Genomic DNA, 23,994 nt, shown 5'->3' on the forward strand with positions numbered 1-23,994 from the left:
CCGGCTCCCTCTGGTGGAGAACGAGGGGAGAGAGGGGTCTGGGCCCAGCATGGAAGGGCCCCTCGCCCAGGGGCATATTCAGTCCTCCCAGCTACCCTGTGCGTCTGTCACCACAACCCACGTTTTCCAGCCAAAGAAACCGAGGGCTCAGAGAAGTGAAGCAACACTCCAGAGGTCACAGAGCCATGAGACAGACTCCCAAGCCTGGGAACTTGCCCTCTACTGCAGTTGATAGCAGCTGTTATGTCCACCCCCACCATGTCATCCCCCCAGGATCCCCACACCCTCCCGCACTGTCTCTCCTGGACAGGTTCCCAGATGCCAGTCTGCCTTCTGCTGTGCTCTGGGTGTGGCCTTCCTAGTGCAGCATAGCGCATGATAAGGCCCGACCTCCTTCTGGCCTCTGGGCCTTTGTATGTGAAGTCTTTGCTTGCTTTTGTTTGTATGTTTGTTTAGCAGCTGCTAATATCCACTACGCTCAGGTCTGTCCCCCTGGAATTGCCACCCTTTCCCCCCGTCTCACCCGTCATGATTAGAGAAGATCTCTGTTTTTGTTGTCGATCATGGCCTGGGCCCCCTTGCCATCCTGGCGCCTGGAATGATTTACAGCTGTGCCGGGGGCCACTGCTGAGTCCTCCACGCTGAGGAGAGCTGCATTTCCCACTCTTTTTGCCTGGGCCCAGCTCTGGCTTTGCCGTAGGCAGTGGTGGGCTGAAGCCTGTTTGGTGGTAACTCTCCATCCTCTGCCCCCCCCACCCTGCCCACCCAGCAAGCTGGCTTGCACTAGGGAACAGCAGTCAGCAGGGCCAGCCTGCTGTTCCTGTCAGCCAGGGCAGTGCTGGTCTAGGCACTGCTGTGGCGTCTCCTGTGTGCAGTGGACTGACAGTGTGCTCCCCGCAGGGGCTGTGGATGCTACGGGGGAGGGAGGGAGCCCGGGGGGGCCCTAGGGAAGTCTGTCTCCTTTGGGGTCTTGGGCACTTTTTCCAGGGGGGGTCCTCTCCTTCTTCTCAGGAGGGAATACCATTTCTCTCCCCGCCACTGTGTTGGGAGCATTATAGTTGTGTGGGAGGCAATGATAATGTCGAATTGAATGAGAATTAGAGGAATCTTGCTTCTCTGTCTAGATCTGCGGCGAGAATGGGGCTGTTGTCATCCACAAACATTTCTTGGCTGTGTGCAGAGAGCAGGAGGGGCCTCCAGGCTGAGCAAACACCACACTCTCTGTTCTTGAGATCCCCCCACCCCCTCCCCTGGCCAAAGACACAGGGGCCCATACCTGACCCATCATAGTGCTGGTGCTTAGGACAAAATGAGTAGCATAGGCAATGAGGCGTGGAGGCCAGGACCTGGGGCAGGGCAGGGGGAGCTTTGAAGAGAGTGGGCATCACCTGGTGTTGGGTGTTTGGGTAAGGGGAAGAAGACCAAATCCTGGCTTGCTCTCTGCTATTCTTTCATCTGTCCCACCTCTGCCTCCCATGGCCTCTGAATTTTCTGGGAGCACAGAAGAGGCCTGGGGCATGGAGAAGGGGCCACACATGTGCTGAGTGAGCCTCAATTTTGTGTGCCAGGCACCACCCTGTGTGGTTTTATGTAACAGTAGCCAACATTGTTTTAACCTGTGTTTACTGAGTGCCAAGCACTGTTTGTTCCAAGTGCTTTCCATATATTAATTCATTCAATCACCACATGAATCCCTTGATGTATTATTGATAGATACTGTTATTAAGTCCACTTCACAGATGAGGAAATTGAGGCCCAGAAAGGTTGGATAACTTCCCCAAGGTCACTCAGTGCATAAACAGCAGAACTAAGGAGCTAGGAGTCCAGGTGGCTGGACTCCAGAGTCCATCCACAGCATTCTCACCCACCATTCGGTGCTGCTTCTTATCCCATTCACAGAGTCTGTGCCAGGTGGGTGTTCGTGTTATCCTCATTTTTCAGACAGGGAAATGGGAGATCAGAGAGGTATGGTGACCTGCCCAAGGTTACACAACTGCATGGGGCCCAGAACTATCTGGCTACTGAGCCTTTGGACTATCATTGCCTCCTGCAGGTGGGCGTGAAGATGGTTTAACATGCTCTGAGTGTAGCTCTGGGCTTCCACCCGCAGAGCTCCTGGGACCACTGCTTGAGTCAACCTCCCTCTCCTGGTAGCCTCCTAATCGACGCCCTCCTGCTCTTGTTCCCTTGGTCCCCTGATGCGGTACCGCCAGACCACGCTTTCTGTGGGGCTCCAGCAGTTTCCTGCTGTCTTGACCTTTAGGAGAAGGTTTCAGAAGCTCTGCCTCCCATGCATGGGCCCTTTAGGATCTTACCTTTCTCCTCTCATCTTTTTCTGGTCCCCTCACACAGACTGAGTTACAGCCAGCCTGGCCTGTGTGCCCCATTGTCAGCCCACTCAAACCCCTGAGAGCCTCTGAGTCTTTATTATTATTATTTTGGCCACACCCACAGCATGCAGGAGCTTAGTTCTCCAACCAGGGATAGAACCCGAGACTCCCCTGCATTGGAAGTGCAGAGTCTTAACCACTGGCCCACCAGGGAAGCCCAAGCCTCTGGGTCTTTGCTCACGCTGTTCCCTTCTCCCGGGCCGTTCCATCCAGTGCCCGGGCTGCACTCCACTGCTGTCACCTCTCCCATGTTTGTTCCCTAATCTATCCCTGACCCTTGAAATGAGCACTTTGTCCCTCTTTATACACTTATTTGTTTATATCTTGTATCATCTCTACTAGCTTGAGGGCTCCTTCAGATTGAGATAGCTGTGTATCACATGCATGTCATGTCAGTCCCTCTGCTAGGTGCTGTGGGTGTAACTGAAGGAGCTAGAAGCTTGGAAATGCATGGCGGACCACATGGTAGCTGCTCAGTAAATGCTGAGCAGACAAATGAATGTCAGGTTAAGTCCTGGGACACTAACAGCCAGGGGTGGCTAAGGTGTTCTTCCTTTCAGGACTCCTGTAGAGAGAGATGACTCAACTCCAGAGTTCTCTTGGCTTCTGTATGGCTTTTTCCTCACACTCCCTGGAGCTGTTTGGCCCCTGCCTTCTGTGTTCTTCCCACTTACCAATCTCCCAGTTCATAGGATGTCAGGGTAGCGGAGTCAGATGAGACTTTAGAGACGTTTAAGCCAATCTCTTCACCATTACCTGTCCTTCCCATACTATGGCCATGTCATACCATGGTCTTCTCCCTCAATGCGAGACCGTCTGTCCTGAAAGGAGCAAAGAGGCCTGCATAGGACTGTGTACCATCTGCCTTATCCAGTGGGAAGTTACTTATTTAGCCATCAAATCTTTATTGGGCTCTGACCCTGGGCACAGTGTCTTGGAGTCAGAATAAGACAGTCATTCTAGCTCATTCTCTGCTATGTTCCCTGGCAGAAGAATGAACACTGGTCACAGGGAAGAATGGTGAGTAAATAACTTATTCTTCTTTTGCAGTAAGCCATTTACGGCAAGATCATTTGCTAGTACCCTCACTTCCTTGTAGTATTGGGTCTCTCTCCAGGCATCCATGTTGAAAAGCACTCATGCAAGGATGCCTGTTTTATTGTTTGTTTTTGTTTTTAGGGTTTTTTTTTTTTTTTGGCCACACAGTGTGGCATGTAAGATGTTAGTTCCCCAACCAGGGGTTGAACCCGTGCCCCCTGCATTGGGAAAACAGAGTCTTAGACACTGGACCATCAGGGAAGTCCCAGGATACCTGTTCTTAAGCACTTAGGAGCTGAAGTTCCCTGGGCCTTTCAATTTAGAAAATGTGGTATTGTGGGAATGAGGACTTCACGTGACTTTCCAGTCACTTAACTTTCAGAGCCTTCTTTTTCTAAAGTAGTAAATGGGGATAAAACTTTATTTTCTGATGGGTGAGATTCCCATTGCCCCTGGCCTCCTACCCGACAAAAATGTATCAGAAAGTTTCCTGACTGTCTACCACACTCAGCAAGGTCCTGATCAGGATGGAAAACTGAGGAATAAGGATGGAAAATAATATGTGAGCCTGCCCTGCCCTCTAGAGGTGAAGTGTTGCAAACAAAACAACCCAGCCAAGATTGTCTCATCACATCCTTTTCAAAACAAAGATGACCACCCTAGGCTACACGACAGATCAGGATGATTCCTCTAACATTTTAGAGGGAAATTTATCACAATTACCACCTGATATGTACCATTTCACTAATGTCAAATGTATTTGTAGCTGTGATATATATATGTGTATGTGTGTGTATGTGTATGTGTGTATATATATATATATTTTTTTTTTTTAAGGGATAATAAGACTGCATATCTGGATGAGGCTTGTGATTTCCTGATGGATTCTAGATGCACTTTAGTGCATTCACCTGAAGAAAACCTATAATTTCCTCTTCGAACCACTTTAAAATTATTGTCATTATTCTGTGCTAAAAAAAAAAGAGACAGAGTACATAATTTCTTCCTTCCCTCAAATTTCTTTATAAAACTGGGAGACATCTCTCACAACTGTATACCTGCTATGCTAGGTAATTCATAAATGACCCGTTTTGTGATTGTTGTGAGAATTCAGTGAGATGACAGATACAGAAGTGTTCAGCAAAGAGTGTGTGTTTACTCAGCCATAGGCGTTTTTATTAATAATAACTTTGCGAAATTCTGTGCCATGGAAAGGCATGGGGAGAGGCCATGAGGGAGCTCAGCACATTTCTGAGAGAGAGAGAGGGCCGTCCAGTGACTGTTGTACACCAGGGATATGCCACAGCTTGTGCTGTTGCAGGCAAGGGAATTCCATCATGGATAGTATACTCTTCTTGGCTTCAGGGAGCTCACAGTCAGGTGGAAAAGACAAATGTAATGTGGGTCCTGTGTGCTATGCCAGAGGGGAACACAGGAGGCCATGGGTGCCCAAAGGAGGGACATCTACCCAGACTGATGGGGAGGGTTTCCTGATGGGTTTTCTGAGGCTTGGAGGATGAGCAGGGGTTACCTGGGTGAAGCAGGATGGCATCTCGGTCAGTGGGAATTGGGAGCAAAAGGGTGATTAAGGCAGAGGGCCAGCAAGGTGTATGGAGGTGGGGAAGGGAGCACATTTACCAGGTTAGTACAACCTAGAGCACAAACCGGGAAGATCCAGAGAAGAGTCTGATGACTTGGCTGGCCCAGATCGGGAGGACACTTGAGTAGCAGCATAAGGAGCTTTATTCTGTTAGGAACTGGGAACCAACATGGAGTTCTAAGCTGAGGGAAGAGGTGTGTATTGCAGAGTATGGGGTGGCTGTTGAGAGCCATGTTTTGGAGAGATCTCTGCTAGATCTCTGCACTTTGAGAGGTAGACTAGAGGGCATCCAGTGATGAGGCCGCTGTGACAGGCTAGATGAGAGGTGACAAGGCCTGAACTTGGGTGGTAGGAGTACAGATAATCTACTGGGGGAGAAAGACAGTGACAGCATATTGATAAATGCTGTGACATAGCAGAGTTTAAGCCATTCATGACCAGCAGGGTTTTAATAATATCAGAATCACTCAGCTCAGGCTGTTCATTTTACAGATGAGAAGACTGAGGCTGACAGAGAGAGAAAGGATTTAATAGGAGGCCACTCCATGTGTATGAGCAGAAGAGCTCTGATTAGAAATGCCACTCTAGTGTTAATGCCAGTGTTTAAAGCATCATTCCTTAAATGTGCTATTTTCTGCCTTGAAATCCCGTGAAGGTGGTAGGGATCATTATCTTTGTCCCGCAGATGAGAAAGCCAGGCCTCCAGGAGGCCAGGTGATTTGTTCGGGGAGGAAGCGATAAAGATGATGCATCACCTGAATAAAGGATCTCTTGCTTCAGTGGGAGACAGACCCTGTGCTCTGGTTCAGCCCCTCAGAAGTCAAATTGGTTAGATTTATAGCTGGGGTCTGTGGTTTCCTTTTCTGGAAGCACCAGGCCCAACCTTCTTTCTGACTTGGAAGTCCTCATTTAATGTGACTGAGGCAGCTCAGAGGCAGTTTCTGGCTTGGCAGCAAGGCCTGTAATCCCCCCTTTTCTGTTTTCATGGATAGGGTTGGCCTGTGTCACCACTGTGTCCCCATTGCCTTGGGCAGGGTATCTCTAGCCTGGGGGCCTTGGTTTTGAGGCCCCCCAGTATGAAATGTAAAGAATGAGCTTTGGTTTGACAGAAAACAACAAAATTCTGTAAAACAATTATCCTTCAATTAAAAAATAAATAAAGTGGGGGGGAGGGGGAGAATGAGCTTTGGAGACAGGCAGACCTAAGTTTGAATCTCGGCTCTGCCCCAACCAACTGGGTTGGGGTCATTTCACCTTCTCTGACCTTTAGTTTCTTCATCTGGAAAATGAGATGACAATGCCCATCTCTCAGGATTGACCAAGATCATTTGAATGGTGTTCCCTGATACTTGTATGTGCTCAATAAATAGTCATTTCCAGGGGAAGAAAACCAATGACATAATTCTCGATTATGCCAAAATATACGCTCTTATATACTTCATTTCATAAACATGATATTATCTAAGATTCTTCAGTTTTTGTAGGAGATAAGTCATCCAAATACCTGGAGAGCAAATCATTAAAATAGGACAACTTGAAGTTTAACAAAACAAAACCAAACAAATCAAAAACAGTCATTTCCTTTTCCTTCTTGAAATCTCCCATGGACAATGACTTGAAGAATTCAGTGCTTGGCAAAGGTTTGCTTCCCCTGAAAATGGCTGTATTTTCTCCTTCCTAATATGAGGCTGTCATGGCTCATTTTATGCTGCTTTCTGCCTCAGCTACCAGTTAATTTGAAGTACAGCTCTAGCATCTTTGTTGATCTCTTTTTCTGAGTTCTTATTTTCTAGTTCAATTTTTCTTCTTTCCTTATCTGTGTTATTAGAGTAAGCCACCTGAAATCCTTTGTGACTCAGGCAGGTATAAATAACTAATGGGTGTAAACAGTTGAATGAATGGAAGACTGGCGAGGCTGGACTAGTGATGGTGGGATTTGAAGGAGACTAGAGGGTGGTGCAGGCTGGGGCAAGTGAGAAGGCATCTGTAAAGGATGATTGTGATACTGTGAGGAGTCGAGGGGTTAGTTAGGAATCAGTCTTTCACTCTCCTGTCTTGCTTCTGCTCTAGAAAGAAGCATAGATTTTGGAGAATAAGACCTCACATCACCTTGAATCATCAACCTCCCCCCTTTGTATGGATTGTGTGGGAGACTGGGGTCCAAAGAAAGAAGAGGGACTTGTTTTTTAAAATTAAATCAAAGCAGTACATATACACAGTTGTAAAATTATATTTATTTATTCACGGCTGTGCCGGGTCTTCATTGCTTTGTAGGCTTTTCTCTAGTTGAGGCAAGTGGGGGACTAGTTGTGGTGCGCAGGTTTCTTACTGCAGTGGCTTCTCTTGTTGTGGAGCGCAGGCTCTAGGGCTTCAGTAGTTGCCGCACATGGGCTCAGTAGTTCTGGCCCACGGGTTTAGTTGCCCTACAGCATGTGGAATCTGCCCAGATCAGGGATCGAACCCGTGTCTCCTGTATTGGTAGAGGGATTCTTTACCACTGAGCCATCAGAGAAGCCCCATATACATAATTTTTAAAGGGCAGATAGTACAGAAGGACATATATAGTAAAAAACCAATGTCTCTCTGTCCCCCACTTCCCAACCTCCTGAGTAGAAGTGTTAGTCACTCAGTCATGTCCAACTCTTTGTGACCCCGTGGACTATAGGCCTCCAGGCTCCTCTGTCCATGGAATTCTCCAGGCAAGAATACTGGAGTGGGTTGCCATTCCCTTCTCCAGAGGATCTTCCTGACCCAGGGACTGAACCCAGGTCTCTTGCATTGCAGGCAGATTCTTTACTGTCGAGTCACCAAGGACCCAACCCCCAGAGGTGACCACTTCTACCATTCAGGTTTTCTGGTGGTAACTTCCTATCTCTAAATAAACATGCTTTGATGCTAATTTCTTCATTTATCAACTTTAAACATCATACATCATCTACTGACTTCTTCCTTGGATGACATCACTGACTCGATGGACATGAGTTTGAGGAAGCTCTGGGAGTTGGTGATGGACAGGGAAGTCTGGTGTGCTGCATTCCATGGGGTCGCAAAGAGTTGGATGTGACTGAACTACTATGACAAGTGAGAATTTAGCTTATTTACAACACATGACTTTTTCTCCCCCTCCCAAACTTTAATAGTCATATTACTATTTTGTCCTCTATTAGTTACCTTTGTAACTTTATTAGGTACAATTTAGACTAATTTCTTGTTCCATCATTTTGCCACAGTATCTCTTGACCACTCAGTTTATAAGATAGAGCTATTAGTGCCCCATTCTTCCCTCCATCTCTCCACTATCTTTCCACCTCCCACTTTCTGTATTCTGCACTTTCACATCCAGCAAGATTGATTACATTTGCATTCTGTTCTTTAACAGTAATTATGTCTTCAGTGCTTTTCTGGACAAATGAACTTTAAAAGTTGACCACCAATACACTGTTTATGTGATTATGACTATGTCATATTATTCATTGCAGGGTCAAATAGTGTGCTATAATTACACCTCATTTCTCATGGGTCCACTGCTCCAACTTCTGTACTCCTAGGAAAAGTTTCCTAGCATCAAGATCAAATGAATTTTCCTTTCTTATGCTCTATGAATTGCTCGAAGTCATGCCACTTTTTACTTTGTTTCATATCTGGACTGGGATTTTCCACCTTATAAATCTATTTATTTATATGCTTACTTAAACTTACTGTTGTGTGGGGTTCCTTGAAACCACACGATAATCATAGCACATCTTCTGTGGACATTTTACTTGCAGATTTTTTAGGAGGATTTTTTTTTTAAACTTCTTACTGAAATATAAAATGCATACAGAAAAGTGCTCATATGACAAATGAATAGCTTGGTCCGTTTTTTACAAGCCAAGCCAATGTAACCAACACTCAGCTCAAGGTCTGTTTTTCATTCACGCTACCCAGTATGCAGTGAGCCCTTTCAACTTGCTGCACCTTGTCTTTTCTTACATGATTTATTTGGTAGTTTTCTCCCCTTTGTTTTCTCCATTTCTCTTTCTGGAGTGTCTGTTAGTTGGATGTTGAACTTCCTGGATTGATCTTGTAGGCTGCTTACCTTTTGTCTCATAGTTTCTCTTTTATAGTTTGCAAATGAGTTGATACAAAGCTGAGTGAGATGTCTGTATATCCAACTGGCTTGTTCACTCCCCGACCTTATTTTAGGTGAGCCACCAGGAGCTGACAGTTGTAATGGGTGACCCCCAAATGCCAGAATGAAAAGCACTTTATTCTGGGAGCAACAGCATGCCACTAGGTGCCCTAAGTAATACCACAGAGTCTAATTCCTTTAACCAGGAGTTCTCTGATATTTTGCCTAGGGATGAATGCCAGGCAGCTTGTGTTTTGGATCTGGGAGTTGGGGGGAGGGCATGGGGGAGGATTTCATGTACTTACCTTCAGTTTATGCCCCCGTTTTCAGCCCCCAGTCACGCCTACTCTCCTTCATACCTACCATCTTCAAGCTTGGATTCTCTCTGGGCCTCTGCTGGCCTGATTGGCTCCCTCTCCAGCTGCAAGCCCCTGAGTGGTGTTGCTGGCTCTCCTTCAACTGTAAACACTCTTTGTTTTGTGCTCCCAGAAATTTATTGAAATCCCTCACCTATTGATATCACCTTCTTCCATCCTCTTCACTGTTACAATTTCATACCTTATTTTATTCCTTCTCATTCTTTTTAGCAGGGTCCTGACAGAAGAAAGAGATAAATATTTATGCTTTTGAGGTCCAAACTAAGGCTAATGCGACTTTTAAAAATGGTTGTTTTGCTTTCTCAATCCAGATTGAGATGGAAAATAATTAGTCAACCCCCAAAATACCCAACTCTGTAGGCCTCATTTTGGCATGTGTTGCCTCTGGCTCTAGACCTGTCATGAGCATTCCTGTGGCAGTCTCCTGAGCTCCTTTTCCTGAACCTCTGCCATCTAGACCTTGCAGTCAAGAAAGCCCTCCACCGAGGGGCTGGAGACGTGGGTTCTGACCCCCACCCTGCCACTGCCTCCCTCTGAACCCCCAGGCCTGTCCCTCCATCTCTCAGGATGCCCTCACTGTGACTTGAGAGGGTCTGAGTCTGCTGTGAGCTGTGCTTTGGCAGGATTGGGTGGGTGCTTGGAGAACAGCCTGGCCTCCTTTGCTTAGGCAGTGGGAGCAGGTGGGCCAGTGATAGGCCCCAAATGCACAGGAGGGGGCTTTGAGGCTGAGCTGAGGCTTCTGCAATAGCAGGCTGCTCTCGCTGCTCTCCCTTCCGCCCACTTTCTCTCCCATCATGGCTGAACCTCCGTCCTTCTGCCTCCAGCAGAGGGAAGGAAGAAGGGAGGGCTGGAGAGCCAGTTTCATTTTCGTTCTCTCTCTCTTTTTGTCATAGTGCTAAGCTGCTTTGGGCTGCAGTACCTGTGCCTAACCCCACCTTCCCTTTTGGGTGCCCCCTTCCATCCTTGAAGTATTGTCTCTTTCAGAAGCACCCCCTGAATGCTTATGGTGTGGAGGGGGTATCAGAGCCAGCTGAGGGAGAGAGGCCAAGCTGGGGGAAACGAAGTGCTACCTAGCTCTGGCATGACAGAAGGAAGCCACAGCTGTAGCAATGAAAAGCACTGGTTTTGGAATCAGACAAACATAGACTTGAATCCCGACTCCACTACTTATTATTATTTGTGTGACTCTAGGTAAATCACATTACTGCTCTGAGCCCAGTTTTCACACCTATACAATCAGAAGAATAATAATGAACTTGCACAGCTGTTATGAAGATAACACAAGTCCTGGACCATTATAGGTGCTTAATAATCACTTTATCATTTTTGCATTATTAGAAGGCAGAAATACTAAAGACCAAATAAAGCCTGCTTCAATGATTGAAAGGAGAGGGAGGTTAGAAAGCAGCATTTGCCCTTGTCACTCCTTAGGCCGAGCCCCAGGGCCTCCCCTGCAATTATACAATGAAGTTCACACTCTTGTTCAGTGCTGGTTTTGTTGTAGTTTCTGCCTGTCTTTTTTTCTTTAAAATAAAAATGTAAAGCGATAATTGCCTCTTTATTTTCTGAAGAAGAAATTTGAAAAGGGATAGGCAAATATTTCCTTTGAAGTACATAGCGATCTTCATCATCATCATTGTCATTCCAGGACTTTTCAGTGAGTAGTGGTAACAAATGACTAGAGGAAGAGTAATCATCAACAGAAAGATAACTGGCAACTGAAACCACCATGGCTTTCATTTTGTTTCCCCACCACCATTTTGGCCTGTGGATCACGTGGATCCATTCAGTGTCATGTGGATCTGTTGCTAAACATGTTATCCAACAAGGTTTCTGATTTGTCCTGAGGTTCATCTAATTGTTATTCTCTTTAATTAATCTTATAAGATTTTCTTGCATATCACTATTACCTCCTCCATATGACTTCTGTCCTTGCCTATTTGTCTTTTCTAGGTCTGATTCCTGGAGAAGGCAATGGCAACCCACTCCAGTACTCTTGCCTGGAAAATCCCATGGACAGAGGGGCCTGGTGGGCTGCAGTCCATGGGGTCGCTAGGAGTCGGACATGACTGAGCGACTTCACTTTGTTTTTTCACTTTCATGCATTGAAGAAGGCAATGGCAACCCACTCCGGTATTCTTGCCTGGAGAATCCCAGGGACGGGGGAGCCTGGTGGGCTGCCGTCTATGGGGTCGCACAGGGTCGGGCACGACTGACGCGACTTAGCAGCAGCAGCAGCAGGTCTGACTCCTGGCTCAGATTGCCCTTTAGAAAGGAGTCTTCCCTCCACCTGAACTATCTTTCAAAACGTTTTAACTTTGGCCTTCCACATCATCATGATTTAGATGTCAGTCGAACTTGGAAGGCATCTTTGCCTCTCCGCTAGTGCTTTTCTACTTCCTGGCTGTCACAAGTTGGTTTTCACACCACTTGTGGTCTAGGAAAGCTCTCACGTGCTCCTTTGGGTCAGGCCACAGTCCCACTCATCTTTGTAACCACTCTGTTCCCTTCCTCACCCTGCATTGAAACTGTACAGAACTGTCTAGGATACCCTTGGCAAAGTGGACGGCTTTGTGGTTCCATGCCTGTATTCTGGCTGTTCTCTTGGCTGAGAATACCTTATACCCCTGTCTACATGGTGGATATCTACTCGACTGTTGAGGAACATCTTCACTCTCTCACTGTTTCAGGCACTTGGAAACAGTGAACAAAACAGATTTCTGCCCTGCGGAGCTCACGTTCTAGTGTGTGAATATAGGGGGTGGAGACAGAAAAGAAACAGACAAGAAGATACAAAACATGTCAAATAGTGGTAAGTGCTATGGAGAAAAATAAAGCTGGTCAGGAGGATGGGGGTGCAGAAGGCCCAGTCAACCCTACCGTAGCCAATCTTTGTGTACCCATTATTAAGCAGCCTTTTCTTATTTGAGCATTTTCTGATGTTATTATGTATTCATTACAACCGCAATCCTTCCAACAACTTTATCAGTACTGTTATTATCTTTATCATATTGGTAAACAAACTGTGTCTTAGAGATGTAAATCATATAGTTAGGAGGGGCAGAGCTAGGATTCAAACCTTGACCTGTCTGACCACAAAACCTGTACTCATAACCTCTAAGCCATTGTGCCCCCAGTAAGCCTTGCAACAACTCTCTGGGATTGGAATTAGTATACCTATTTTACAGTTGAGGAAGCTGAGGTTCAGAGAGGGGAGGTTCACCCATGGTTTACAGCAAATAAATAGATTTGAACCCAGATCTGTCTAAGACTCAAAGCTAGGCCCTTCTGCCAACGTTGAGGCCTAGGGACCTATGGACTTGCCTGCTTTTATGTTTATGTGGCCCATACAAGGTACCAGTTGAGGTCATTGGCCCTTTCCCCTTCTCTCACCACCTGTAGCTCAAATGGAACCTTGAGATGTATATGGATATCCCAGCCCACATACAAGCCCTGACTATTTTCCTTTCCCATTGGCCACCCTAGCAGATGGACCTGGATAACAAGATCACACAATTCCTGCAAGTCAGCTCAAAAAATATAGACAGGGAATTCTGGATTCTGAGTACCTGAGTGAAGTCTAGAAGGGAAAAGGCCAGAGATCCTAATGGGCATATTCCCTTGCCCCACAGACCGTTGACCTCACAGGAAGGGGCCTTTAAAGTGTGCTATCCAGTGTAGGAGCGTCTGTTTCCCAGTACAGCTTATGATATTGCAATTTTTAATAAGCTGAACTCCATGATCCTCCTCCTTTGGCTTCCTGAACTAGGTCCTGCTTTGCAGTGGGGGCAGGGACTGGGCCTTCTGTGTCTCTGGTCAGTGAAGGCCAAAGCCTTCCTGGGTCCTCTTCACAATATTTTATTCATGAGTACTTCAGGATTCTTATCTTCATTTCTTAGGACATTTTAAAAAATTATACATTTAATATATTCTTCCATTTGAAAATTTAGAAAAGTAGAGGAGAAAAACATTATCCATAATTACAACACACAGAAGCAGCTACTCTGGACATTTGATGTATTTCCTTTATTCTCTGAATTCTTTTCATATGGTTGAAATAATACAGCAGGTGCAATTTTTTCTTGCTTTGTTCATTTGAACATTTCCCCATGTAATTGCATATTCTTTAGAAGCATCATTTTTAATGGCAACTGATATACCATAATGTACTTAACCATCCTCTCAATGTAGGGCATAGACACTGGGCCTGTTTTTTTCACTGGTTTAAATCATACTGCAGTAGGCATCTTTGCACATAACAGCTTTTAGGGAACTTAGAGCTTTTAGGGAACTGGTCTTGTATAGGAACAATTGTGTTCAGCTTATTTCCCTTTCTAGATGGTCCCTCTGGCTAGGTCTGATTCATACTTATAGTCATTCATTTATTCATTCATTCCATCCCCACATATTTACTGTGTACCCCTGTAGATCAGACCCTGGGAACTGGGGCACAGGCATGACTAAGACACGGCCCAGACTGCCAGGAGATCCTAGTATACAGGGAGAGCCAGGCTTGGAAATGGACACTTTCAAAATAGTTCGATCAGGGCTGTGATAGAGGCAAGAAAAGGATCCTGTGGGAGAACAGAGGAGGGGTTCCTCATCCAGGAGGGGATATTAAGATAAGCTTCCTGGAGAAGGTCTTGCCTAAATGAGTCACGGAGGATGAATAAGAGTTGGCTGGAATAAGAAGGGGAACTTCCTGTTAAATACAACAAGTTGAATAAACTTATTTATCTCTGCTGCTTTCACAAATTCCACTGAAATATGAGTAAAGGAATAAAAAAGGTAGAAACATGAGGTCTGGGATGCTAACCAGAAGTAAACTATTCCATGCAGAGAGCCTGAGAAATGCTTGGGGATCAGAGGTCCCATGAAGCATGGAGAGTAGGATGAGGCACAGAACCAAAAACAGGGAGAATATTGAAGGGCTGTGAACAGACCATGTTGGCTCTTCCCCAACCCCATTCAGTCAGGGACGCCCCCACTGGCTCCATCTCTGCAGATGGAGGGTGATTCTTTGGCAAAATTGAAGTTATGAGCCTCTGGGGGTGAAACAGGGCTGCAAGCAAAGTGACCTGCACCCCCAAAACAGTGGAACCCCAACCTCCTTCCACTTACCTACTTCAGGACACCAAAGTCGGGAGCACACAAGAGAAAAGGATTCTTCTCTGGGGAAACTGAAAGACCCCAGACAAAGGCCTCTTAAAGATGATATTTGGGAGTCTTCCATCCAAAGAATAGGCTCTTAGTCCATTAACACTCTAGTGAAGCCCATCACCTGGCCAGCTCCACCTACACACAGAGATTGTTAGTGTCATGGGAACCGATCACCAGGACTCACCAGCTCAGGACCCTTAAAATAGGTATATTTCATTTTATGTAAATTAAACCTTAATGTAACTGACATTAAAAAAAAAAGGCTTAGGTAGCCAGAGATGATCGGGTAGTGCAAAGCTATTTGAGGAAGACCATCAACCTGCAAGAATGACCCAAAAAGTAAACAAGCCAAAAAAACTTGGAGCAGAGGTAATGAAGGGAGGAGAAGATACCTGGGAAATTTAAGATAATGAGAGCCAACTCAAAATTTCAGCCGAAGGATTAGAAAATAAAAGTTGAGGAAGTATCCTAGGAAGCAGAAAAACAGGATGAAGAGATGGACAACAGAAAAGATGAGAGCATGGAAGGATCAGCTGAGGAACTCCAACATCCAACAATAAGAGTTCTGGAAATAGAGTATGGAGGAAACAGCAGGAAGGAAAGGATCAAAGAACATGTCTCAGAACCAAAGGAATGAAAATCCCACCGAGTAACCAGCAAAATAAATGATAAAAAGACCCCCACCAAGGTACAGCACTGCACAATTTTGGAATAGCAGAATAAAGAGAAGATTCTGAAAGTTTCCAAGGGACTCCAAGCATCCCTTGGACAGCAAGGAGATCAAACCAGTCAATCCTAAAGGAAATCAACCCTGAATATTAATTGGAAGGACTGAAGCTGAAGCTCCAATACTTTGGCCACCTGATGCAAAGAGCCAACTCATTGGAATAGACCCTGATGCTGGGAAAGATTGAGGGCAAAAGGAGAAAGGGGCAGCAGAGGATGAGATGGTTGGATGATGTCACCAACTCAATGGACGTGAGTTTGAGCTAACTCCAGGAGATAGTGAAGGACAGGGAAGCCTGGCATGCTGCAGCCCATGGGGTCACAAAGATTCCGACACAACTAAGCAACTGAACAGCAATAGCAACTAAAAGCTTCCAGAGAGAAAACATATCATGTACTAAGGATCAGGAAAAAGAATGGTATTGGACTTCTCAATAGCAGCACTGGAAGCTGGGAGACAATGGAGCAACATTCTCAAAATTCTGAAGGACCATAATTTCCAACCTAGAAACCTGTACGGAGTTGAATTATCAATCAAGGGTGAGAGCATAATAAAGACATTTTCAGACAGGAGATCTAAAGATTTTATGTCCTAGGTCTCCTTTCTCAGGAAGCACTGGAGAATGTGCTCCAGCAAAATGCAAGCATAAACTCAGAAAAAAAAGGCCAAGAAATTGAGGAAGCAGAAAATTAACACAGAAGAGAATTGAAGGGAATCCCAAAGTGATGGAGGAGATCTTAGTGCAACTTTGTGCAGGCCTGGAGGGCAACCAGTCTGGATTGCAGTGAGGACGATGTCTCAAAGGAAAAAAAAAGTCTGATGGATTATGGGATGTGTCAGATTGCATTGAGAGGAGAAATGCACTTCTCACAGAGTTTGGGGAGAATTGATCATACAACTGAAGAAAACTGGGCTTCCCAGGTGGCCCTAGTGGTAAAGAACCCGCCTGCCAATGTAGGAGACGTAAGAGACTCGGGTTCAATCCCTGGGTTGGGAAGATCCCCTGGAGGAGGGCATGTCAACCCACTGCAGTATTCTTGCCTGGAGAATCCAATGGACAGAGGATCCTGGCAGTCAATGGTCCATGGGGTCGCAAAGAGTCAGACGTGACTGAAGCAACTTAGCACACATGCATGATTTGTGCTTGAGAGATGTTCCTTTGGCAGCCAGCGAGAGAAGGTTGTTGTCCATTGAAGAGACTTGCAGTTAGACAAGTTGATGTTTGGGAGATGAGGTCTCTGGCTGTGCCAAGCCGGGTTCTTAGCTTTTAAAGATGCTTCTCTGGACCAGGGCACACCCCTTTCTCCTCAGGATGCTTCTGGGAAGAGTCCTGTACACAGTAGCTCTTCAAGTCTCCTTTAAAAATATGTACCTTCTCTTTGTGTCCAATCTCCTTTCTGTTGGACAACTGATCTTGTAGACATGTTGCCCAAATGCTGTTAAGAAACCATCTCTCTTTTTCAGGTAACTGCATATCTCGTTTCTGATGCATTTCTCATAGCTCTCAGAGGACAGCCTTGTTTATGTAATCGTGGGTTGTTGGGAGAGAGGCACCTTATTTCTTCCCCAGGTACTTTTTATAGATGACTTGGAGGAGCAAGATGAGAGGCAGGGGATCCAAGAGGCGAGAGCAGAAACCCCAGTATGGCATTTCAAAGGCTTATATTTTTTTCAGTTATTCTGCTCTGCTGTCCCTATACATCCCCCAAAGGTTCAAGATTATCAGTATTTTGCCATTTATTCTCCCATCTGCCAGATTGCCCCTTGTACCTGGAAGCAGCAATGTCAAAATCCTTGGTCTCACTACATGCCTGAGTTTTAGGTTTAGTAGGGATTCCCTGGTGGCTCAGATGGTAAAAAGTCTGCCTGTAATGTGGGAGACCTGGGTTTGATCTCTGGGTCTGGAAGATCCCCTGGAGAAGGAAATGGCAACCCACTCCAGTATTCTTGCCTGGAAAATCCCATGGATGGAGGAGCCTGGCAGGCTACAGTCCATGGGGTCTCAAAGAATCAGACACAACTGAGCAACTTCACTTTCTTAGGTCCAAAAAGTATGGTCACTATACTCATAGACTTCAGTCAGTTACTGTTTATTGAGCATCACTCTTGAGGATGGGAGTTAGTATAGCCAAGCCTTTTGAGAACTCTGGGGTCCAGGCCAGGCCCCCCTACTTGTGTGCTATGGGGCAACTCATTTCAACTTCTGTGAGTCTCAGTTTCATCATCTTAAAAGTGGATGAGTAATTCCCACTTTGCAGGATCAAAGGAGGTCATGTGTCAAGAGAGCCCGCCACCTTGCCTGGTACATAGTAGGTGCCCAGTGATTGTTCACGTGTCAGTGCAGATGACTATATATGTGGCTTATGCCCTAAAGTAGATCGAGGCAGGGGGCCAGTCTGTGAGCAACTCGAGGGCTTGTATTCCTGACTTGGGGCCTGGTATATAGTAGATTGAATACATGTGTGCTGGAGATTTTGGGGTGGAGTGGCGAGGAGACCAGCCTGCCCAGAGTAGAGTGTTCGTGTTAGGGAGAGACACTGAGGGGCTTAGCCTCCATTCTGTCGACAGTTGGGGAGTCATTGAATTAAGCCCATCCAATCTGGTACCTGCAAATGATTGAGCCAGGCCTCAGAAGCAATCTTGTTGTGGCAGGGTGAGATGGAAGTTTTAATAAATGTGAAAAGGTGCTCCATGGCCCTAATCCTCTGTCCCTTTAGGGGGCTGCAGAGGCTAAAGATTGGACCTACTGTTGTCTACTGTGCCAGGCTGAACCTCACAGCCACCCCACCCTCCTGCCCCCCTCCCTTCCCCTGTCATGTCATTTTACAAGTGAGAAAGCTGAGGCGGGACATCGGACAGTGCCTTCCCCGGGATTATATGGCTAGTAAGTAGCAGAACTGGAAGCACTGGCCTCACCCACTGTCTGTGCTCCTGCAACCAGATGCTTGCCTGCCCTACCTGGCCCGTGGGTGCTCCATTCACTCTTCCAGCAGATACTCACGCTGAGCCCATCTCCCTTCCCCGCGTGTCCCTCTCACTTTGCACTCAGCATAGATGGCTCTCCCCTGACTCAGGTCCTCACTCAGGTTGCTTCTTGCTTTCGGTTCTCTCACCTGAGGACAGAGCCTGTGATGTGTTCATCTCTGTCTCCTCCGAAGTGGGGGTGGGGGTGGGGAGGGAGGGGAGAAAAGGAGGAAGAGGACAGAAAGGGGACAAGGAAGTCACTTCACACACTCTCCCCACTTCTTCCTAGCACCCTGGTTCTTCTTCCTCCTCCTCCCCAGCCCTAATGGCAGCCCCAGTGTCCCTCCCCTACACACACACACAGTCTTTTAGGGAGGAGTAGCCGGAGGGGTGTGGTTCCGATTTCGCTCATTCTCTCAGTCCCCTCAGAGCTGTGTCCCCAATGCTATTCTCTTCTCTTGTCCTTCCTTTGCCTCTGAGGGGGCCTCACAATGAAGAAGGCAGACCAGTGTAGTAGAAAGGAGCCCAGCAGCTGACTCACTCACCCTCTCAGCCTCATTTTCTTCATCCGGAAAATAAGCAGGTTGGACCAGGCAATTGGCAAAGCCTTTTCTGTGTTGTTAATAATACCTGGCATTTGTCTGCTGGGTTCCAAAGGGCTTAATCATCCTACCAGCCCTGCGGGGATTGGCTCGTGTTATAAGTGGGGAGACTGAGGCTCAGATTCCAAGCAAAGAGGTGATTTGTCCAGGTCACAGGGCTGGTAAGTGGCAGAGCCAGTATCTGAGGCTCCATCTCTCTGGATTTAAACCTCAGACTCTGCCCCTGCCCGCAGCCACTCCAAGGAGGGCTCCTCACCATGACCCAGTAGCTAGAACATTGTTGGTCCCTGGCACTTCCTTGACCTCAGCTCCAACCACTCTTCCCCTCACTCACTCCACCCTTGCCACACTTTCCTCCTCCTTATCCCAACAACTGGCCAGCCCCTCCTCCATCTCATGGCCTCTGCACTGGCTATTCTCTCTGCATGAAATGCCCACCCCTCATTTTCATGATGCGTAAAAGGTGTCAAGGCCACTGTGTAGAGCAGAGGGAGGAAAGGAGTAGAGCATATACTGACTGTTGTTGGTTTTTTTTCTGTGTTTCTCTTTCAGATCTGATGGTGAGAATTCCAGAACAGTCAGGTCAGTACCTCCTTTCTTTAGCAGTAGTTGGGAGATGGGGCAGGGACTGGGGTGGGGGCAGGGACTGGGGTGGGGGCCTCTGGTTTGTCATTTTGGGATCCATGGGAAGGGTGGGGGCCAACTCCAGGGGTTTTGTCCCATTAGTATTAGGGGTGGGGATGGAATGGAGTGGGAGGGCCAGGGTGAATGTGGCAAGCATGGGGAGGGGGTTGAAAACTCTTCCTTAGTCTTTCTGACCCTCACTGACTTGGGGGCTTGGCTGAACACTGGAGCGGCCCATGTGGGAAAGCTGGACCAGGAACCTTCTCCCTCTCTCCTCCCAGGAGAAGGGGACACAAGGGAAATGGAGCTTCCCTTGTCTGGCGTTCGTGCTGCACCCTGGCCTGCACTAGCCCTGAGTAGTGGGGTTTGGATAGACTTTTTGATGTGACACAATCTAGACATGAGAAATATACCTTATGGTAACCAGTGGATTTTTTTTTTTTTGCATGCTTGGTGAAAAAGGCTTACAAGCATCACTGAGTTTTCAGGGTGTGATCAATCTGCCATTTGAGGAGGTGGGGGTCAAACTGGGATAGAGACAAGAACTATTAGTACATTTCCCAGGCCTTAACCCATCAGAAGCTTCATGAAAACACAAGTGTCAAGGATAGGGACCATGTGGGAATGATAGGGGACTCAGGATACGGCCCAGTTAGGCAGCATCCAGGCCAAGGGTGGGCCTCTGAAAGGAGATGGATCCCAGCAGCAGAGGCATCAGATGGGTCACTCAGTTCCAGTCAGGGCTGCAACTAACATACACAGCACCTATGTGAAGAGTAGAATCCACTGAGTGGATCAGTTGGAGGAATGTTCCCTTTCCACTGGGCTCCTGCAGCCCCTCACCAGGGTTCCTGGCTCAGTGAGCAGAGCACAGGTTGAATTTCAGCCCCAACTCATGCCCTCTTGGTTGTAAAGCCTTGTGCAAGGCACAGCTTGTCCAACCATATGCAGCAGCCCAGGTCCTGGCATCCAGGCAGTGGATATGGGAGAGGCAGAGGATCCCAGCATTCAAACGGAGGTGCATTAATGAGACACGCTGTGTCCTAGCATCCCAGGCAGGGGGTACGGGATGAGCACACTGGTGCCCTGTGCCAAGGTACGAGCTGTGGGATGGGAGCACACTTGGGCCAACAGGAAAGTGGGAAGCGTGATCGATACAGTCAGGCCCAGTGTCTAGGCAAGGGGTATATGATGAGACACAATTAGTCCCGGCCTGCAGCCAAAGAATATGGCCTGAGTACAACCTGTCCTAGCATTTAGGAAGGCACTGGTCTAGCAAAGAACACTGATTCCAGTGCCCCACTGTGGGTTTGGAAGAAGACAACTTGGGCTGACTCTGAGCACAGGCCCCTAGGCAGCCCCATTGATATGCCTGCGACTTGTCAAGGAACCTGATGGAAGGCGTCTCTAGCTCTTCCCAGCACGGGTGTTCCAAGGACCTATAGCTCAGGGCATTTAATAGCATAATCATATATCATATGATAGTGTACGTTGGCCCTTTACGACTCACAGAAGTTGTCAGGGGCTTTCTTTCGTTTGATCCTCCCAGCGACACTGTAAGTGGAAGCTGGGTTGGCCTTATCATCATTCTTTTACAGTTGAGGAAACTGAGGCTCAGGCTGGTTATAGGTTTTGCCCACAGCCATGCAGCTAATTTATGGCTGAGCCACCACAGCAGGAGCTCTCAACAGCCTTGCAGATAATAGCCATCTCATCCTCATCCTAGTATTAGTAGTCATAACAGCTATCATTTGCTCCTCACCTACTAAGAACTCTGAACATGATCTTATTCAATGCTCACAACAGTCCCATTAGGCATGGATTGTTACAGATGAAGAAAACGAGGTTCCCCAGATGGTCAGCGCCTTACCCAAGGAAATAAGAGCAATGGGGCGGGGCAGCATCACTCTGACTCACACTCTGGGCTGTCTGCTTCCAAAGCTGGCATTTGTTTTACTAAGATGTGCTTCCCGACATCCACACTGGACCTACAGTCAAGGAGACTACAGGGACCTTGAGGACTCAGCAACTGTGGAAGCAAGGGTTAAACTTGGACTGTGGAAGGGGCTGGCCTAAAATAGCACTCATGGGGCAAAATCTTGTAAACACGGTGGGAAGATCCTTTAACTTGGAACCTGGGCTGGCTGGGGTCATCTGAGGATGCTCTCAGGCCCCATGTGTAAATTCTTGAGCTCACTTCAGTTAGGCATCAGGGAAAGCTTCCTGGAGAAGGCAGTGTCTGAGCTGGGTCATAGAGGACTGACACACGGATTTGGTGTAAGGAGGGCATCCTTGGAAAAGAAACCAGCAGGCATCAGAGGGGAGGGGGGATAGGTGGGGGCAGTTGGTCAGACTAAAACAGATCTGGGCAGGAAAGGAGATGTTAAAAGCTCCTTAACAAAGGACTAGTTTGGTTGGGGCTGGGTCACAGACACCTTCTTTCATCAGTGAGAGCCAGGGGAGGTTAGAGGAGGGAGGCTGGGATCTGCAACATAAGGGCAGCAACTGGATCTGGGCAAAGGGTTCCATTTATGGCCAGGTCACCTTCTAGTTATGTGACTTTAAACAGGTCTATTTCCCCCCAGGAGCCCCAGGGTCCTTCCTCATCTAATAAACATTGTGTATGTGGAGGGGAAACGTTAGGAGGGTAGAAGAAAAACATCAAGTAAAGGAGTTAGACCTTGGCTGTTGTGAAAGTGAAACAAGAAGGAGTGAGTAGGGTCAGTGGGTTGAAAACCCACTATGGCAAGGCCCCAGGCATGAGGGCTTTCAAGTATGGGGTGCCAGAGGAAGTGTGGAGTCTAATTAGAGCTGAACAGCTGGTGTTGTGAGAGGGCTGTGGGCAGAAGAAGGTGCCTGGACTTCCTGTGGATCCATGAGAAGTTGTCAGACCTAGAGATACCTTAAATCCAGGTCCAGAAAGGGATGGACAATGGCTCAAGGTCACACACTAGTGCTCAGCAGAGCCTGCCTCCTAGCTATGTGTTGTTTGCAGTCACTTACAGCTTCTCTGATCCTTACTTTCCTCATCTGTAAAATGAGGTCAATAATTCTGACTTCTTTGGGTTAATGAGAGAACTTAAAACAATGCTCAGCATAAAATGGTAGTACAACACATTGTAGTGCCCTTAGCCAAGGCCTAACCCAATCCGTTGTCATTTATGGGATATTCAAGCTTGAGAAATGTGGAGCACAGAACTTGAAAACAGAGGGGCAGGGGGAGCTGATACCCCTGCTACCCAGAAGGGGAGGGAGCCCAGGCCTAGAGGCACTGCCACTGCAGTGAGGGTGAAGCTGGAACTTGGGGGCCCTGGGCACCAGGCTGGGGTTGCCAGGCAAGCAAGGATGAGAGCCAGAGGAGGTGGCCTGTTGCTAGGGAAGGAGGGAGCGGGTGGGGGAGCTGTTGACACCCGCAGAGCCAGGGACGTCCCCATGGCAACGGAGCCACTGCTGTTGGGAGGAGAAGTGGGAGGAGGAGCCAGCGCTGGCTCTGTTCCCAGAGGAGGCCTCCCACTCTGGGCCTCAGTGCCCCCATCTATCCAACCGGAGCTTGGATTAGATAATTTCTAAAGATTCTTCCTTGTTTTGACCTCCTGGCAATCTGGGGTGGCTGAGACCTCACAGACCTTCCATGGCTCCCCCACATGCCCAAGACACCACCAGACACCAGAGCTGCCCCGGCTGCTTCCAAATCTTCCCTCCATGCGGCCTCCTGTTCAGTGCAGCCTGGTCGCTGGCCCCGCCCAGCTCTTTGTTGATACCACTTCCTTTGCCTGGAACCTTGTCACTTACCGCCTGCTCAGTGCTCTCAGGTTCCGGTGGGCCTAACTCCAGCCCTGTGCACTCTGGTGAGCCTTCCCTGGCTGCCCTAGCCTGCCCAGACTGCTTCCTCCCTCCTGGGCTCCTTTGGCCCTACAGGTCTATGTTTCTCCTGCTCTCCTTAGTAATTTGCTGCTGCATTGCATCGAGCTACTTCTGAGAGCTTGGGCTCCCCTTGACAGATTCAGATCTTTTCTGTAAATTTATGGTGTCATATTGCAAATCCCCATTTTATATATGAGCCAGTGCTCTGAGAACTCATGTGGTTTGTCTGAGCTCCCCAGGTCCTGTGTGGTGGAGCCAGGCTTGGAACTTAGCTCTGTGTAATTGCTGCTGCCCTAGGCCCAAGGTAGGTTATGATTTATCAGCTGCAGCAGTGCTTACTGGTGATAGGTAAAGTCCATATATGCTGGCCACCATGCTGGGCACTTCACCTGTGTTTTCTCATTTCATCTTCACAATAATCCTATAGAGTATATATTTTAGTCACTTTACAGGTGAGAAAACTAAGGTTTAGAAAGTTAAAATAATCTATCCCCCGCATAGAACTCAAATACAAATTCAGAGTTGTGGTCACCAAGC

The 23,994-nt window shown here is 47.4% G+C and overlaps 1 protein-coding gene and 1 long non-coding RNA gene across 9 annotated transcripts in view; one reads left to right on the forward strand and one right to left on the reverse strand.

The window, feature by feature from the left end:
- The window catches only part of IQSEC2 (IQ motif and Sec7 domain ArfGEF 2), a 78,080-nt gene that overhangs the window by 3,659 nt on the left and 50,427 nt on the right, over positions 1-23,994 (forward strand). For 3 of the 4 annotated variants that reach the window (XM_086388682.1, XM_086388683.1, XM_086388690.1), the window contains exon 2: positions 19,522-19,551. In XM_086388682.1, coding sequence (XP_086244808.1) covers positions 19,522-19,551 — 30 coding nt within the window. Of the gene's footprint in view, positions 1-19,521; positions 19,552-23,419; positions 23,442-23,994 lie in introns of those variants that run through there. The other variant, XM_086388689.1, reaches the window with a different exon arrangement.
- LOC147340332 (uncharacterized) overlaps positions 7,243-23,994 on the reverse strand; it is a 46,736-nt gene continuing 29,984 nt past the window's right edge. For 2 of the 5 annotated variants that reach the window (XR_015159341.1, XR_015159342.1), the window contains 3 exons: positions 9,698-9,733; positions 8,728-8,829; positions 7,243-7,498 (listed from right to left, as the gene is read on the reverse strand). This is a non-coding gene — a long non-coding RNA (uncharacterized LOC147340332). Of the gene's footprint in view, positions 7,499-8,727; positions 9,734-14,637; positions 14,812-23,994 lie in introns of all 5 variants that reach the window. The other 3 variants (XR_015159340.1, XR_015159339.1, XR_015159338.1) reach the window with 2 other exon arrangements.

Source organism: Bos grunniens, chromosome X (genome assembly GCF_055505025.1).
Source record: "Bos grunniens cultivar Pamir isolate PY7600 chromosome X, Bosgru_T2T1.0, whole genome shotgun sequence".
NCBI lineage: Eukaryota > Metazoa > Chordata > Mammalia > Artiodactyla > Bovidae > Bos > Bos grunniens.